This window comes from Dendrobates tinctorius, unplaced genomic scaffold, assembly GCF_039654945.1.
Source record: "Dendrobates tinctorius isolate UK_male_01 unplaced genomic scaffold, ASM3965494v1 ptg000070l, whole genome shotgun sequence".
Classification (NCBI taxonomy): Eukaryota; Metazoa; Chordata; class Amphibia; order Anura; family Dendrobatidae; genus Dendrobates; species Dendrobates tinctorius.
This window is the reverse complement of record NW_027361738.1, coordinates 77,969,437-77,988,327: the sequence shown is the minus strand read 5'-3', so window position 1 is coordinate 77,988,327 and position 18,891 is coordinate 77,969,437. Positions and strand designations below refer to the sequence as shown.

General features: G+C 44.9%; 1 protein-coding gene across 4 annotated transcripts in view; it reads right to left on the bottom strand.

Moving 5' to 3' along the window:
* CDK14 (cyclin dependent kinase 14) overlaps positions 1-18,891 on the bottom strand; it is a 701,555-nt gene that overhangs the window by 646,656 nt on the left and 36,008 nt on the right. For all 4 annotated transcript variants that reach the window (XM_073581965.1, XM_073581962.1, XM_073581963.1 and 1 more), the window contains exon 2: positions 9,503-9,534. In XM_073581965.1, the coding sequence (XP_073438066.1) occupies positions 9,503-9,534 (32 nt within the window). The remainder of the gene's footprint in view (positions 1-9,502; positions 9,535-18,891) is intronic.

The following is an 18,891-nucleotide window of genomic DNA, read 5'->3' as shown; positions in this document are numbered from 1 at the left end:
GCGACTTGGAAAATACGGCAGCAGAATAGAAATCTGTCACTGTGGACCTTGTACTCTGCACCGGTCTGTAGGGGATTACCTACACAGCGACTCCATAACTTGGCCGAAATGTGCAGCATAGGGTTCAGTGCAGGATGTCCCTACCTGTAGCAGATGTGTGAATTAGGGCCCAAGTATGAATAAAATCTGCTTATACAATGAGGCCGATAACCGCTCTGGCAATAGCTGGACCTCCAGGGTAATGCCGTATCCCTGCTGCTACGCCTTGTCCTAATTTTTCTTGTCTTTTATGGTACATTACAAAAAGTTTTTGCTACTAGCATATATGGTAGAGTGCATTATGGGATCGCATTTTAAACAATTTTCCAATAATGGGATTAGATATTTACCTGCGGTCGATGGCCTGCATACAAGGATACTACGTAAAAGGGTTATCTGATACAGAAAATACAGTTTTAAGTGCCCTTTTATAACATTCAGAACTAGAGGAGCATTTTGAAGCTCCTCTACCGCCCCCCACCCACCCAAGCCAGAAAGGAGAGCCGGAAAGGCAATAACCGGTGATTCTGGGGAGGATCGACTGCAAGGACCCCCCCCATCTTTCCCTAGAACATGTGCTCTGAAATTTCTATGGGACTGTTGGAAATAGGAAAAGGCCTAAATTGGCGCAGCGGTGTACATTAGCAGCCACAGCTCCTCTTAGATGCGCCATGTCAGAGCCCTATTCTCTGCATTGGTGGGCTTCCTTGGGGGTGGGCTTCTTCCATTCCACAAGTTATCATCTATATTTTAAAGGGGGGGAGGGGGGTAAAAAATGATTGTGCATCAATGTGTGATCTGTCCGGGCGATCTGCAGAATGACTGCAATGTGAAATTCCAGAAATCCCCCCCCCTTAAAGGGGACCTGTCATCAGATTAAAATTGGTCAGTCTTTGCTTTTTCCCCGCTGCTCCCCTAAGAATATCGCTTTTTAGGTTGTTGTGTTTTTTTTAAATCCCCTATATATGGTTCAAAAGATATTTTTAATCAGTGCTAATTTTTATATCTTTTTATCCCAGGGGTGTGATGTTCACCCCAATAATGCCAAGAAGCTTAAAGACACGCCCCAGAGGTTCCCGTGAATCTCCCCCATCCTTGTAAAGACCATACATAAAACTTAACACTAAATAAAAAAAAAAAGGTCCTTAATGGGGGTTTTTTCCAAAGGGGGAGGCATATTTTTTGACTGTTATGCATTATTACCCTGTGAGTTTAGAGACCACTTGGTAAAAATTTGACAAAAACAAAACCGAATTCCACATCACTGAAATCGAATATCGGATTAAAAAAAAAAAAAGAAGAAAACAAAGTAATACTCGGGGGGGGGGGGGGGGGTAGTGGAAATAAAACTAAGAGGGAAAAAAGGCAACTTTGGACTTTACGATGAGGCGCTTTAAAGTATGAAATTATATAAAGTTTGTAAAGGAAATGACTTTCTGGACTGACACCTATCAGTCCTAAGTGGTATTGCAGCTGCAATTAAAAATAAATTATATTAGTAGTTTATACAATTATCAATCATTTACAGATTCAAGCGTTTAATTATAAGGGGATTACAATTTAGGACTCAGTGTTTTCTCTTCCACAGACCTGTAACATGATTTCCTGCTAATAACACCCAACATAATGACTAACACTTGTTTAGCCTCCAAAAATGGCCCTGATTAGGGAGGTCTGTGGCGAGGCTGGAGGCCATGTCCTTACTGACAACATAATTAAGCTTAGTGCGGAGGAATGCGGATTCTTCCTCAGGGTCTCGCCCTTCATTAGTTTCCTTATCTGCGGATACATTCCTTATTTGGTTTTTCATCATGGAGAATGCTAGGTGTTGTTGTCACCTACTGAAATGTCTTGAATACAGCGGCTGAGGTTAGTTTCTCCTTCTGTGACATTGACAAGGAATGTGGTCTAGAATCTAGATCATGGCTGGAATAAAACGGCCACAGACCAAATCTACTGCGGGCGAGGAGCCAGCGCGCAATGTAATGTACAAGGAAACAAATCAAAAGAACCAGCAGCAACCGGTGACAACGCGTTTCTCCCTCTTAATTCCTCAGGTGCTTAAATACTTCCTTTTATCTGGCATCCAGTAGTTTGGTACTTAAAGGACTTGTCTGGGATTTAAAGTATTCTCGTCATCTCAGTCCTGTGTGTTTACTTGAGGTTAAATAATATTTCTGGCCAATATAGGACTTGCATTATGTATTTTTCTCAATTTTTTCCCCTTTGCAGATTCAATCTCTAATATTATGTTGTCTCAGAGCTTGTAGATGAACACAAAAAGAAGCTTGGATGACATTATAGAGCAGTACTCAGCAGTGTAACTGTGTATCCAGCACTGGGATAAGACAAAACATGCGCTAAAAAGAAGCAGATGTCTGGAAGTGCCCCTGATTTATTCTGCATCTCCTTTTCCATCGACTTTGATAGGTAGCTATAGCCAGGGTCGGACTGGCCATCTGGCAATTCTGGCAAATGCCAGAAGGGCCTGTGTGGTCAAGGGCCGCCTTGCCTGCTACATTGACAGAATTGGTGTTCTCAAGACACCCATACTGTTAAGAGTTTTGAAAGAGCACAAAGTCAAGGACTCCGTCACTTACCCCAGCAGGCCACGGAAATCATTAGAAATATTGGTCTTGTAGTAAATCTTGCTTTCCTCCATCCAGGGTAATATTAGTAATATATTTCATCTGATGTTTGGGGACGGGGACAGCATGCCCCCGGAAGAAGCAGGCGGCGAAACGCGCGTCGGGGTGAGGGGACGCTGGCCTATACTCACACCACATAGAGGTAGAGGTAATTATATATTCTTATTTGACTTTGAGCATATTGGCAGGTTTTCATGATGTTTGGCCTTCACATAGTGTCCGTGTTATATCACACGGCATTGCAGCACATATGCTAATAGCTCTCAGCATGGATGAGAAACCTTTGGGGGAAGGAATGTTTTGACATGTTCTATGCTTGATATAGCATGTGGTATTGGACAGTATTGTACTAGAATTGCATTTTTTATATGGGTACTGTCATGTATTGATATATGACTGTTTCATATATATGTTTTTGTCCCATTGATTGATTTATTGCATCTCCTTCTAAGGTTTTTGTGAGTATATACGGTGTCCCCTGTAACGGCATTATGCTTTTGTCATTTTTAGATTGTATTGAATAAAATGAGCGTTTTATGATTATGGGATCTCTTCTTTATTCCATAATACATTTATGGGATTAGTGTTACACAAATGCCAGAAGGGCTGTCTGGTCAAGGGCCGCCTTGCCTGCTACATTGTTGACAGAATCGGTGTTCTCAAGACACCCATACTGTTAAGAGTTGTGAAAGAGCACAAAGTCAAGGGCTCCGTCACTTACCCCAGCAGGCCACGGGAATCATTAGAAATATTGGTCTTGTAGTAAATCTTGCTTTCCTCCATCCAGGGAAATATTAGTAATATATTTCATCTGATGTTTGGGGACGGGGACAGCATGGGCCTGTGTGATTTTAAATGCCAGGGCTGAATTTCAGTCCCAGTCAGTACCTGGCTATAGCCAGAACACTTATTGAGATGGCAGTATGTTTTTCAGAGTGGATTGTGAGCTTAACCTGCAGGAGGGGGGAGAGAAAGGTTTTATAAGTGGAGAATATATATATATATATATATATATATATATATATATATATATATATATATATATATACATACACACATCTATTTTATATCTTATACACCTATACAGCATATAGTTGCCAATAATAATAAAGTGCACTAGTCATTTCAGTTCAAAATTAGTCTTTGTAAGGGCTCGGTTTGAGGGTTCCATCCGGTGACCTGTTGCTCCATGGCATAGTAGCTTCTTCTGGCTGTTGAGCTATTGCTCTTTTCATTCCTTGTTCACATGCTGATTGTTGCTATTGTCTTTATTCTACCCATCACATTCTGAGTGGGGCTTTATAGATTATCCCTTCACTGCACTTCCTTGCTGGCTATACTTCAAGGTGGATTTGTGTTAAGGGGTTCGAGCCCTTAAGTGAAGGGATTTACCCTGCTACACTAAAACAGCTTATATTCTTGCGTTGTATCTGTTTGTCTACTTTCCCAGCACCCTTTCCATTTATCACTGTTAAGTTTCTGGGGGGTCATTTGCAGGTCATCTACTTCTTTGGTTCTCCTTATTATTCCCTCTCTCCCTTTTATGAACGTGCTTTAAATTTCTCACCTTGGGTTTTCGTGTCCACTTGCACACATTACTTCCCTGCATGTTGGCAATATGTTGCAGCTGCCCTTCTGGTTCCTCAGGAGACAAGAGAAACCCTTCCACTTTTATGAAGTCAGGTCCGGAGTGGTGTTTTTAGTTGTTGTGGCTAGGGATTTACTAGTCTGTACAGGGACCAGTTCGGCATAGGTGCAGCTTCTCTCAGTAGCAAGTCTTCTTTACTCGATTTACCCGTTGAGTGTTATGTGCATAACAGCGTTCAAGTTTGTGTACATGAAGAATAACATTATTTCTGGCCATTATATAACTTGTATCATGCATTTTTCACCAGTCTTCACCTCAGTAGGCTACATCTCTAATTTTAAGCTGGATTTCAGTTGGTGAGTGGAAATGAGCAGTCATGATATCTTCCATACACATCACATATATACACAAGAGGGAGTCCTGCTCTCCAGTGTTCATGTAGCACATGTTCCAAAGCAACAGTATGAAGAACATTATGCAACAATAGTGAGCAGCGTAGCTGTGAATCCAGCACTGAAATTAGATAAACATGTACAAGAAGGTACATGGCATCTGTGAGTGCCTGTGGTTTATTAATCTCATCCCTCTGCTCGCTTCTCCGTAAACTTTGATGGTTGGCAGCTAAATTCAGAATCTTCAGTGATATTGCACTCCGTTTCTCAGAGTGAGGCCGGGGTCACACTTGTGAGAAACTTGCACGAGTCTCGCATCTTGATACCTGGCACTGCAGCAGGCAACGCAGGTCACTTTACCTGCGGTTTTACCTGCGTTTCCGCGCGGAAAAAACCGCAGCGGAATCCGCAGCGTGTGCACATAGAATTCACAGTTAAATGGTTCAGAATCAAGTCTACTAGTCGTACTGGAGTGGATTCAAAATAATTTTCTCACTTTGGAGGACCCATCATGTCCACATATAATACGGACAGTTCAATTATCTCACTGTGCGCTGTGTAATGCAGCGGCATTTACACTATATATTGCATAGTTATTGCAAGTGACAGGGCCACTTAGTGTTTTGGACTTAGAGTCCTATTGACCATATACTTGACGTTTCTCCAGATTTTCTTGCATTCGGTCTTCATCTTATTCACCTTTTGCTGCTCATTTTGTACCTTACCTTTCAGTATCAAAAGCTCCAAAACAAGATATTTTCCACTTGGTCATATGAGGCTCAAGTATAATGTTCTATGTTGACATCCAGCAATCAGTGTCCGTCTTGGGCTGAGGACGCGCGTCGAGGATAACTCCTTATTTCCGGAATTATTTAACCCTTATGAAATAATTTGCAGGAAGAGAAACTCTTTCATATGTCTGCACTCTGATCACTAATGCATTCCTTCCCCCCCAAATACTTAGAAAATGACCGACGTTCAGGCTGCATCATCGCGACCCACAAATAGGCTGTAACTGTGGGGAATGTGCTTCCAGCCGCTCTCCTGCTGCTGTGCTTGGATTACTTACAGGATATGAGAAGATGAGGTTACAATGTAAGCACTGAAGGCTGGGCCGTGTGATGTAATGCATCCGCCCAAGTGCGAGGAAACTAATCTGTCACACTTAAAAAAAAAAAATAAATAAAAAAAAAAGGGGGGGGGTGAATTTGTGATCACATTAGCAACTTTGTTTTTGGGACTCATTCTTAAAGGGAATGTGCTTCTAGGGTTTTCCAAAATATAAACTGGCCGGGCGCACCACATTGTGAATCTCTTCTCCCTAAAGCCCTGCTGCTTCACAGATCTCGAAAATGAAGCTTTATATTTGTCCTTCGCTGTATGTCAATTGCTGTCAAGGGTTCCGATGGGCATCTCCTGACCACCCTTTCTGTCCAGGGTTGCCCCCCGTCCGTCACATTGGACATGTGTAGGGAGGAGGGCCCCTTCAGAGTGTCCGGGCCGGAAACAAGCTGACCGCCATCTAGGTTCCTAAGGGAACTGTACCCGGGGAACGGAGGAGGAGAGTGGACTGCTGGGAGTGACAGGACAGCAAGGGGGGGGGCGAGTATAAAAGGGACAGGGAGCGCGCGGGGGGGGGGTCAACTGGCAGAACGGCAGACATGAAGCAAGAAACTGTGGGAGTTTGAGAGGGTCAGAGTAACAGACGGTGACCAGAGAGGAGACCAGCGGCAGAAGGCGGATTTACAGTGGCATGCGGAGAGGAAGCGCTGAACTTACCGACAAGAGACTGCCGCTTCACTCCAATCCGGGGTCACGACCTGCCCGCGGTCGTCCGCAGCCGTTGCCGCTGTGCTCCAGCCCGTTGCGGCCTGTCCGCCACCTCTCGCGGCCGCTGCTGCTTCACTCCAGCCTGCGGCTGCGGCCTGTTCATCGTCGCCCGCAGCCGACATCACCCCGCTGCAGTCGGCAGTTGGGGCCTACTCCTTGCCTACGGAGAAACTTTTCGCCCAGGCCGTGCACGTGGCCTGCCAACCGCCACTCCTGGTAACTGCGACACAACCCTGCTTGGAGACTGGAGTCTGATTGAACTCGCTAACTAGCGGAACCCCGCTGTTTCTACAGGGGGGTACCTCATCAAAGGACTCCCTCAGGGCCTGTTGTGCCCTAACTCCTCCTGGGCGCTGGGGCGCCCGAAGACTACGACAGATCTTCAGCAGCTGGGCCCAGCGGCTGCGACGCCAAAGCAGCTTCATCAGAGACGCCAAGGGACATCAGGACGGATAAGTGACACTATAGGAAATAAGGACCCGTAGTCGGCCATATCGTGGCCCTATACTAACCGGCCTTTGCCGGGTTAGTCGTGTTCTCTTTAAAAGTGTTTGTTTGTGCCGAGTCCCTGCGAGGACAATAGCTGTTACCTTGTTTTGATTGCTTAGTATAGCCCTAGCGGCTTAAATTTATAAAAGTTTCTCCCCAAAGTACAACCCAGTCTCGCGTCTCGTCACTGCATCCTGCGTACCTGCTATTACCTACACATGTGCAGACCCTCAGCTTTACTGGGCAGGTGCGAGGCTTATCTGGCGGTAATAGAGTGTTCTGTGCGCATCGTAAGGGCACCGTTACACATAGCGACGCTCCAGCGATCCCGACAACGACACGACCTGGTAAGGATTGCTGGTGTGTCGCTACATGGTCGCTAGTAAGATGTCAAACAGGCAGATCTACTCCACAACGCAGCAACGATACGGCGATCCGTATAATGACCTCGGCAGTCGTTGGGACCTTGTCACACAGCAGCGATTCGGACGACTCAGACCTCGATAGCGTGAATTCTGAGTCACCTACGAGGTTGCTCATCGTTGTTATAGGGCGTCAAACACAGCGATGCATGCTGGCCAGCAGGACACCAACGATCAAAAAATGGCCTGGGACATTCGAGCACGATCAGCGATATCGCAGCCGGGGGCCGGTCGCCGCTATGTGTCATATGTAGCGAGATCGCCGGCGAGGTCGCTGTTGCGTCACAAAATCGGTGACGTTTCAGCGATCTCACTAACGATCTCGCTATGTGTGAAGTACCCCTAAGCGCGGGCTGCTCGTATGAACAGGCTATTAATCAATCATCGATCAGCAAACATTGAGACGATCGGTAGCTGTTTAACAGATCGTTCACTGTAAAAGATCCCTTAGGTATTGTCTCATCAGAAAATGACCCACTTTTTTACTCATGTTTTTATGTTTTGTTTTTATATTTTGTAATTACTTTTTTTTTTTATCACAATCTATATCTAGATAAAAAAAAAAATCTTGCTGCTTTGACACCGAGGTTATTCTAGACTTACACTTCCTGTTATTTACAGGAACTTTTCAGCAGCCTCATTATCAGCACAGGCAGAACTACATATGGTATTTACCAGTCAGTGCCAGTCCAGCAATTCAGGTATGAGAAAAAAAAAAAAGTGGTCCAACAAAAAAAATAATCCTTCTGTAACCTAAAATGTCACATTTATTCGCGCAGATAAAAATTCTATTATATATGTACACCCCCTGCAAGGATGAGCACAGCTTTCCTACACGTGTCGGAGGTCAGCCATACTGATGAACATGAAGTTGTATGATGAGGTTTTTATCTGCTTGAAAAGATGTGAAGTTTTGAGCTAAGGAAAGATTTTCTGCCACTCCATTTTTTTTTTTTTTTAATACCTGGAATGTTTTTATGTGCCCGTACTATAAGAGATTTAGCTTCTTTTACTTTTTGGTTACCGGAGATGTGTCAGGGCTTGTTTTCTGCGGGACGAGCTGCCGATTTCAATCGTTTTCTTTTAGAATACATTTAAGGTTTCAATCATTTTTTTTATCTCTTTATGTTTTTGGAGAGTAAAATGAACAAAAAATAAATTAAAAAAAAAAATCAGTGATAGTTAAAAAAAATAAAATAAAAAATGAAGGACTCACAATTTTAGCAATAAGAGGGGTGTTAGCGGTGGAAGTGGAACCAATAGCTACCCCGCCTTTATCGCATTTCTTTTGCACAATGGACAAAACAATGTGTTTTTGATTTTGCCGTACTGTCACATTGCGTTTAGTAGCCCGGTCTGGGCATATATCTGATCGACCCTCCCACCCATTCCCACAGACCGGGGTCAGAACGTATGCCCATAGACTGCAAGGGTGACGGCAGAGCGGACGTGCGCTCTGACGCGCATCGTTTTCGGGAGTGTACTCCTGCAGGAGGCGAACACTCAGGCGCAGTCTATTATGTGTGAGTGCTCGCTCACGTTCACTCTGCCATCACCATTACAGTCTACGGCCCTATCGGCGCCTAGGTCTGGACCCCATTTTACCTATGCCCTGACGGGACCACTGGTCGCAATGTGAACGTACCCCAATAGTGGTGGCAGAGCGGACGTTGCCACTTTTTGCAGAAGTGTACTGGAGGCGGACCCTCAGACGTAGCAGACTGCGTCTGAGCGTCCATCTCCTGCAGGGGTACACTCACGAAAATGATGCATATCAGAGCGCACGTTCTCTCTGCCATCATCATTAAAGTCTATGGCCCAGTCGGCGCATGAGTCCGGACCCCATCTTGCAGGGAGGGGAGTCTGATGTATGCCCTGTCGGGGCCGCTAAACGCAATGTGAACGTATCCACTCTGTCACAAAAGGCAGCAGGGGTTAACATTCGCTGCCGTTACACCCATACAATATGGATCTTTGCTTAAATGCAGTTTCTGAGATTTTCTAATATTCTGAACTATAGGAAAGTAATTACCGACAGAATTATTTTACTAGGATCAATTACATGACTGTCAATGCAGAGCAATATGTCCGTACCTCATCAATGGTGTTCTCGTCTTTCTTCAAAGCTGTAAAGAAAAAAAACCAAAACACATTAGGGAGTAATAAATCTAGATGAACATAGACATACAATCAGCAAAGAATATCCCCTGCTAAGTACTCCCCTCTATTAGGAAGTGCAGTATATAAAGTATTACATAGATGGATATTTTCGGGTAGGGTTTGTAAATATAGGCACATTTGCAATTTACTCCTTGTTAAAATTTCCAGCCGTTCTTGAAACATTAACATTTTTCTTTTGTTTACAGCTTGTTGCCTTGGAGACCGACCACCTCTGCTGTCCCACGTGCAAGCAACTGCCACGAAGTTGGTCAGGATTAGGGTGCGTGCACTCGTTGTGGATTGACCTGCGGTTTTACCTGCGGATTGCCCAGCGGTTTATCACCTCTATAATGGAGGAGATGGTAAACTGCAGCGGAATCCGCAGAAAGAATAGACATGTCAATTCTTTCTGCGGATTAGAAACCGCAGCTAATCCACAGCATCTCCACTGCGGTTTCCATTTCCCATAGGATATAATGTTACTATACACCGCTGCGGATCCGCAGCAGAATCCGCAGCGTGCGCACACACCCTTAGAATGCAACATCGCGCGTCAATGATCCTGGCATTCGTCAAAAGCAGTGTAAGGCTGTGTGCGCAGGTTGCGTATTTGCTGCGTTTTTTCTTTAACGCACGTAAATAGTCCAAAAGTGCAATGGAATACTTACGCCAGGTAATTCAATGAGAATCCTGAAGTGTTGTGCACACGATCAGTCAATTTCAGTCCGTATTTGCAGCGTTCTATTTTCTGCAGCATGTCTATTCTTTGTGCGTTTTTGACCCATTGAATGGACAGGAAAAAAAAAAAAAAAACCACGTGCAAAAACACATAAAAAATGCATCCGCTGCGTTTTTCCGCCAAGAGATGCAGAAATTTCTGCAAGCAAATACGCAATGTGTGCACATAGCCTAAAAGTTCAATAGAAAAAAAAAAAAGCTTGTAAGCACGGTGCATGTTCTGCTGTCCAGAAGCGGTGGTCAGTCTCCAAGGCAACGAGCAGTAAAGGAAAAATCTTAATATCTCAATAATGGATGAAAATTTTAATGAGCAGTACATTGCAAAATTGCTTGCATTTACAAGCCCGATCTACGATGGGAATAACCCTTTAATAAAGGGGATCCTCACTTAGGAGACCTGTAATACGACGATCTGCTGCCATAGAATGATACCCTTGACATTAAAATTCAGATTAAATAGCTTATAAGCTCTGTTGGTCGGGTGGCTGATATAGTATTACATGGTCACCTGTGTTCTCAATCAGGGGTGTAAAATAGGCAAAAAGAGTTTCTTAAAAAAACGCTTATGATAAATTGAGCCCTTATTTGGAAAAGCCGAGATGACGGGGTGCACGAGTTTAGTCTGGGGGTTCAGAAATTTCAAAAAGTTGCAAACTCTTAGAAGACCACTTCCAAGTGGATAAAGAAAATGCTGAGCAAACAATGTTGACCCTATAACCACTGATCCTGCTCCATGCCCGAGTCACTTTCCTACAGGGAGAGTGCGGGTGGGATTCAGGAGAGCCCGGTAGATTTGCTCACGCTTCCGTAGATCCCCCCTTTTTAGTAGGGACCTGGTCTTACATGGAGGGACCAGGTCTGTGAAATCCAAGGATGCCGCTCATTAGCAGGTCTTTTCTTCAATCGTGGCTGCATTCACATATTGCAGTCGGGGTGTGTTTCTTCGCTGTGCACTTTTTAAAATTAACTAATGCATTGTTTTCGTTGCTACATTGTTGCAGTAGAAGAGCAGCAGTTATGCTGCGGTTTATGCTTCTTGAAGTATCCAATAATCCAGAATCTCTCATAATCTGGCCATACCAGTGTTAACATTTATGATTATGAATGTATCAGCAGATCTGGCGACAACGCAGACGGCTCATGGACGCATTAGCGTTACGCAAAACAGTTGCGATTGTCATGACATTGATGTTGCACGGTCACATGACCTGACTGCGGGAGATTTCCCCCCCCACCCCATCGACGTGTATCAGTGTTGTGTACCGGCCCTGACCATTACAGAGCTATAGACGGCTTTCAAAGTGCACCGATCAATATCTGCATTAACTTGCAATTAGGGATGTTGGAATTTACTGCTTAGTGTGTCGGATGAATAAATGATACATCGCACATTACTCCGGACAAGGCGAGCACTGAAACTTCACCACGTTTAATCGGTTACGGTACAGCACGTGTTGATGCATTCAGGATTGTGGACCCGATACATAAGATTTATTTATTTTCCCCTTTATAGGGGCTATAAATTCTCAGAACTAATGGGAAATCACAAATCCATAGTGCGCCATTTTGAAGTATGAAATATTAAACAGCGTTTCCCTTTAAGTCCATAAATCGTCATCGTCTAGATCTTCAAAAAGTTCTGTTCAGCTGTTTCTTAATGCTGGGAAAGTTGAGGGACATCCACGCAACATAATTGGTTGTCATTTACATTTCCTGCAGTTTTGAACTGCAAATACACAGCTCTGGAAAAAATTAAGGGACCGCCACATCAAATCCCTGTCATGGTCAGCCCCCAATCTCCAGACCTGAACCCCACTGAAAACCTCTGGAATGTAATCAAGAGGAAGATGGATTGTCACAAGCCATAAAAGAAGAACTGCTTACATATGTGTACCAGGAGTGGCATAAGGTCACCCAAAAGCAGTGTGAAAGACTGGTGGAAAGCAGCCAAGACGCATGAAAGCTGTGATTAACAATCATGGTTATTCCACAAGTATTGATTTCTGAACTCTTCCTGAGTTAAAACATTAGTATTGTTGTTTCTAAATGATTATGAACTTGTTTCCTTTGCATTATTTGAGGTCTGAAAGCACTGTTTGTTTGTTTTAATTTTGACCACGTCTCCTTTTCAGAGAAAAAAAACCAAAATTTATTGCTTGGAAATTCAGAGACATGTTGTCAGAAGTTTATAGAATAAAAGAGCAATTTACATTTTACTCAAAAATATAAAGAGAAAAATCAGACAAGCTGAACATTTGGAAGTGGTTTCTTAATTTTTGCCAGAGCTGTATATTTACCCATGGCAGTACATAGTCCGTTAGGCTATGTGCACACGCTGCGGATTTGTATCTGCGGAACCGCAGGTAAGATGACCTGCGGTTTTACCTGCGGATTGGCCTGCGGTTTATCACCTCTACAATGGAGGAGATGGTAAACCACAGCAGAATCCGCAGAAAAGAAGTGACATGTCATTTCTTTCTGCGTATTCAAAACCGCAGCTTTTCCGCAGTTAAAAATAGGCAGCTTGTGCACAGCAGATTGTAAATCACATAGACTTACATGCTACTGTACACTGTCTGCAGAACTGCTGCAGATCCGCAGCGGCCAAAATCGCAGCGGATCCGCAGCGTGTGCACACAGCCTTACACTGGGTGCATTACTGATCCTGTACTGATCCTGAGTTACATCCTGTGTTATACTCCAGAGCTGCACTCTCTATTCTGCTGGTGCAGTCACTGTGTACATACATTACATTACTGATCCCGAGTTACATCCTGTGTTATACTCCAGAGCTGCACTCTCTATTCTGCTGGTGCAGTCACTGTGTACATGCATTACATTACTGATCCTGAGTTACAGCCTGTATTATACTCCAGAGCTGCACTCACTATTCTGCTGGTGCAGTCACTGTGTACATGCATTACATTACTGATCCTGAGTTACAGCCTGTATTATACTCCAGAGCTGCACTCAATATTCTGCTGGTGCAGTCACTGTGTACATACATTACATTACTGATCCTGAATTACATCCTGTATTGTACTCCAGAGCAGCACTCACTATTCTGCTGGTGCAGTCACTGTGTACATGCATTACATTACTGTTCCCGAGTTACAGCCTGTATTATACTCCAGAGCTGCACTCACTATTCTGCTGGTGCAGTCACTGTGTACATGCATTACATTACTGATCCTGAGTTACAGCCTGTATTATACTCCAGAGCTGCACTCACTATTCTGCTGGTGCAGTCACTATGTACATACATTACATTACTGATCCTGAGTTACATCCTGTATTATACCCCAGAGCTGCACTCACTATTCTACTGGTGCAGTCACTGTGTACATAAATTACATTACTGTTCCCGAGTTACATCCTGTATTATACTCCAGAGCTGCACTTACTATTCTGCTGGTGGAATCACTGTGTACATACATTACTGATCCTGAATTACCTCTTTTACTATACTCCAGAGCTGCACTCACTATTCTGCTGGTGCTGGCACTGCGTACTGTGTATGTAGGGGTCGGCCAGGACTATAGTCGAGGCCAGAGACACTAAAGCATCAGTGTCCTGGCCTTCCCTCACAGAAAATTGCAATCCACTGTACGGCGTACCTGCATCTCCAGGTTCGGGTCCCCCTCGGCACTTCCCAAGCAGCGATGGTCCCTCTCCAAGGCGACCCCCAGTAACTGAGACACAGTCCATAGTAACTTGAACGTTTTCTTTACTGATAACTTCACGCATTACATCTACAGTTGGCACATCGTAGAATACACATTCGTCTTTACTTGCTTCCTCAGCTCTCCCTACTTTGCTGACACTTCTATACGTCACGTGTCTGGACCGGACAGTCTTAGATTGCTTCCCAGCTTCTTCCTAGCCTAACCTCGCTATGATGACAATTCCTTCTGCTTGTTTCACCCCAGACTTGAAATCATCCGCCACCTGGTTTGGCTGCCTCTGGAAAAGCATCCGACTCGTCTGTACTGCACCCTGCGAAGCTACAGCATCCTTCTGTTCCTCACTCCATCTAACTCCCGCCCTAAGAGCGTCCGCCCAGGCGATTTGTCGCCACATCTTCTTTACAGCTTTGGTCCACTAAACTGATGTCCAATAGACGTGGATAAATTGGACTATCGCTGCTTAACGTTGCGTGGCTGCTGAGCTGTCCTGGGCCTGTAGCCCATGTGGACACTTCGGGCACCCTGGCCCTTCTGAGCTAACTTCCTTCTCATCTAACCTTAACCCTATCCTACTAAGAGCTCTATATACTAGAGTGCCTCCTTCTAGTGTCCAAAGGGAGCACTGCGCTTTCCCTATTCTGTAAATGGCAATCCATAAAATCCAGTACACATTACCACAACTATGTGCAAATAAAAGCAACAATACAATAAAACAAAGACAAACAATGGTAATACCCAGAAAGGAGTAGTGACTCGCCCCCCAGAGGCCGTGGGGTACTTGGTGCCGGGCCCGTTGACTTCAATTGGAGATGTCACAGTGGCAGTGACCCGGTCCGTGGCCTCAAGCGGTCAATGTAAAAGGGACAGAGTGATGGGGATAAAGTTGTTGAGATTATTCGTGACGCCACCTGTGGTTTTTGGTCAGTTTGACCAGCGCTGCAGGGTTGCTTCTCTGGGACAGATGGTGTGGTGCAGCAATGATGTTGAAGCTCCCCACAGGTGGAGCTGTAGTCCCAGGGCAGTGTAGATGAGGTTGGCATGTGGGGAGATGGTGTAAAGAAGTAGATGTAGCAGAGCAGGGTGTAAGGCGCAAGAATAAGTGGAGTACACAAGGGCATGTAGTTCCAAGGCTCCCAGGCAAGGTAAAGTACACCTTTCCAGCACTCCAACATGTGCCTTCTCTGAACGTCTCCACACTAGCGCCTAATCTGAAGTACTTGTAGTTGCGTATTAAACTCAAAGTTCCTCCTTCTTGATGTTACTTAGAACTCTACTTGTACGGCAGACATCTGTAGCCTTCTTCGGGGACTCCTTGCTATCATGTCCCGGCTCACCCAAGTTGCTTTTGTGCCCCCAAGTCTTAGATGGGAATAAAGTGGTGACGACTTCTATTCCTCCGGTGTCTGCTGCAGGACCATCAGCATCCATATAACCTTGGGGACCGGACTCCGGCCATGCGCTTCAGACTTGAGGAAGGGCCCTGCTCTGACCCTAGTCCTTAGTTCTCTTCCTCTCCTTACGTTCCGTACTAAACTATCTTGCTTCTGAAGAATCAGGCTTTCTATGGCTCTTTCCTGTGCCAGCAGCTCCAGGTCACAGGAGTCTGCTGCAGCACTTCCTTCACTCCATCCCTCTCAGGGGATCTCTCACAGACTGACCTTTTCCTAATATTCTCCCGCTCTCTTGTGCAGTCTAAACTCCACCCACCTCCCAGCACTCTTCGTGTTCCAAGCAGGGAGCCACCAAGGTTGCTCTGTTACACTACTGGTGTGCGTGTGGGATGTGAGTGTTGGAGTGTGGTCAGGTGTCTCCACCTTACCTGAATGGTGGGGTACCACACCTCAGGAGGAGGTGCAGTACTTCTGTGGTGACTGAACCCTCAGGGGCGCCACAGTAGCAGTACCATTCCGTATGTGTGGTAATACATATGAACATGTAGCAGTATCATTTAGCAATGGATAAAAAATACAACATTGAACGTCTTACTTAACCCCTTAACATGCATACATTACATTACTGATCCTGTACTAATCCTGAGTTACCTCCTGTATTATACTCCAGAGGTGCACTCACTATTCTGCTGGTGCAGTCACTGTGTACATACATTACATTACTGATCCTGAGTTACCTCCTGTATTATACCCCAGAGCTGCACTCACTATTCTGCTGGTGCAGTCACTGTGTACATACATTACTGATCCTGAGTTACCTCCTGTATTATACTCCAGAGGTGCACTCACTATTCTGCTGGTGCAGTCACTGTGTACATACATTACATTACTGATCCTGAGTTACCTCCTGTATTATACCCCAGAGCTGCACTCACTATTCTGCTGGTGCAGTCACTGTGTACAGACATTACTGTTATGATTGGGTCACCGAGGAGGAAAAAAAGACCAAGCTAAGCCACAGAAAACCAGAGAGGTTGGTAACTAAGCGGATTGCAGACCCCTGATCCTATCCACACAACTAGCAGTAGCCGTGGAGCGTACGTACGATGATCCTAGACGCCTCGACACAGCCGGAGAACTAAATAAGCCTAAAGCAAGAAAGGGGAAATCTAAACTGCCCCAGAGCAGACCCCAAAGGAATAGATAGCCCCCAAACATATATTGTTGGTGAGACAAGAAGAAAACACAAACGCAGGTAGAAACAGATTGAGCAAACAATGGGGCCCACACTAACTAGACAGGACAGGAAAGACACTGTCTGCAATCACGCAAAAAACCCTGCAAAAAATGCCCAACACGTCTGATAGAAAAATACTGAAGTCGCACGACTTCGCCCACTATATCAGCACTCTGGTATATTCTGAAAGCAGAGCAAAGAGAGGCCAATCTAATAAGGGACAAAAACAAACTGGCACAAGCAGTAACATATGGATGAAAATTCAACACAGCCCCAGCCGGGGCTGGCTGACCACACAAAACTGAAATAGACAAAACCAAATCAAATGTGAACAATAGCAAAAGAACACTTAGCTGAGCATGTAGGGACTGAGCTGGAAACTAAGACCTCAGGAGGCAGGAAAAAAATCACCAGCAGGGATAGAGGGAGTCGGCTGTCTTAAATCCAGTCAGAAACTCCAGATCTCCAATCGTCCTCCTCATTATCAGTTGGCAAGCCTCTGTTAATCAGATCAGCTTGAATACCTCAAGTAACCACCAGAGGGAGCCCAGAAAGAGAACTCGCGACCCCTCTGTCAATGTAACCAGCTCCACTACCTTCACTAGTAACCAGAGGTAGGCCAGAAAATGAATTCACAACACATTACATTACTGATCCTGAGTTACATCCTGTATTATACTCCAGGGCTGCACTCACTATTCTGCTGGTGCAGTCACTGTATACATACATTACATTACTGATCCTGAGTTACATCCTGTATTATATCCCAGAGCTGCACTCACTATTCTGCTGGTGCAGTCATTGTGTACATACATTACTGATCCTGTACGGATCCTGAGTTACATCCTGTATTATACCCCACAGCTGCACTCACTATTCTGCTGGATCAGTCACTGTGTCCATACATTACATTACTGATCCTGAGTTACATCCTGTATTATACTCCAGAGCTGCACTCACTATTCTGCTGGTGCAGTCACTGTGTACATACATTACATTACTGATCCTGAGTTATATCCTGTATTATACTCCAGAGCTGCACTCACTATTCTGCTGGTGCTGTCACTGTGTACATACATTACATTACTGATCCTGAGTTACATCCTGTATTATACCCCAGAGCTGCACTCACTATTCTGCTGGTGCAGTCACTGTGTACATACATTACTTTACTGATCCTGAGTTACCTCCTGTATTATACTCCAGAGCTGCACTCACTATTCTGCTACTTGCTGCTGGAAGCCGGCTCCCAACCAGTGGGTGTCTTCTCAATGGGATCAGGCATGTAGAAATCCAACATGTTCAGTCCTCCATTTCACTAGCATTTTCTGTCGGGGAAGAGTCAGGAAACCTCAATACACACTAGATAGCAGGTTGGCCGATGCTCACCCTGTGTGTATTGCTATTGTATTGTACTGCCTATTAAAAGGGTCTGGTCAGTTGTGTGGGAAAAAGGACTTTTTGACACAGATAGTGAAAAGACATAAAACTAGTGTGTAAATCCTGCGTAATTAGCGCGGATTTCTAGACTCCATAAATGAATATTATCCATGTAAGGTCACAGCTGATTCTTCATTTACAACCTCATCACTGCATTGTTCATGGTCCCAGCAGGACCAGATAATCGGTAATGTGTGCGAGATCCCACCGAGACTGTACGACAAGCCTGACCGCATGGAAATGCAGTGCATGCTTACGTGTCACGTTCCATTCAACACACACGGGAAGAAAACAAATGTTTCCCTTGTATATCAGTGTCCAGGTATTAATGGGGTTTTCCATCAATACATTATTTTAAACCTTATTAAAAATCACTTATACTGACCAACCCCTGCTCCAGCTCTCCGCCGCTGATAACAATGTCTGTTGAGAGGCCGCAGTGATGAAATCACACCACTGTATGTGACCGCTGCAGCCAATCACTTGGCTCAACAGCGATACTGATGTTGTCAGCGAGAGAATGCTAAGCCTGTAATTTATGAGCAATTTTTTCACAGTTTGTGTTTTCATCCCTGAAAAATCTCTCCAAACTTCGGAGTTCAAAGTGTTGGCCACCAAGTGCTGTCTTTCTGTATAACTTACTGTCTGCTGACAGTTGTCCCGCTACAGAAAGCGGGGGGCGGCTCTTATGACCCTCTACAGAAAGCGGCGGGCGGCTCTTATGACCCTCTACAGAAAGCGGGGGGCAGCTCTTATGACCCTCTACAGAAAGCGGGGGGCGGCTCTTATGACCCTCTACAGAAAGCGGGGGCGGCTCTTATGACCCTCTAC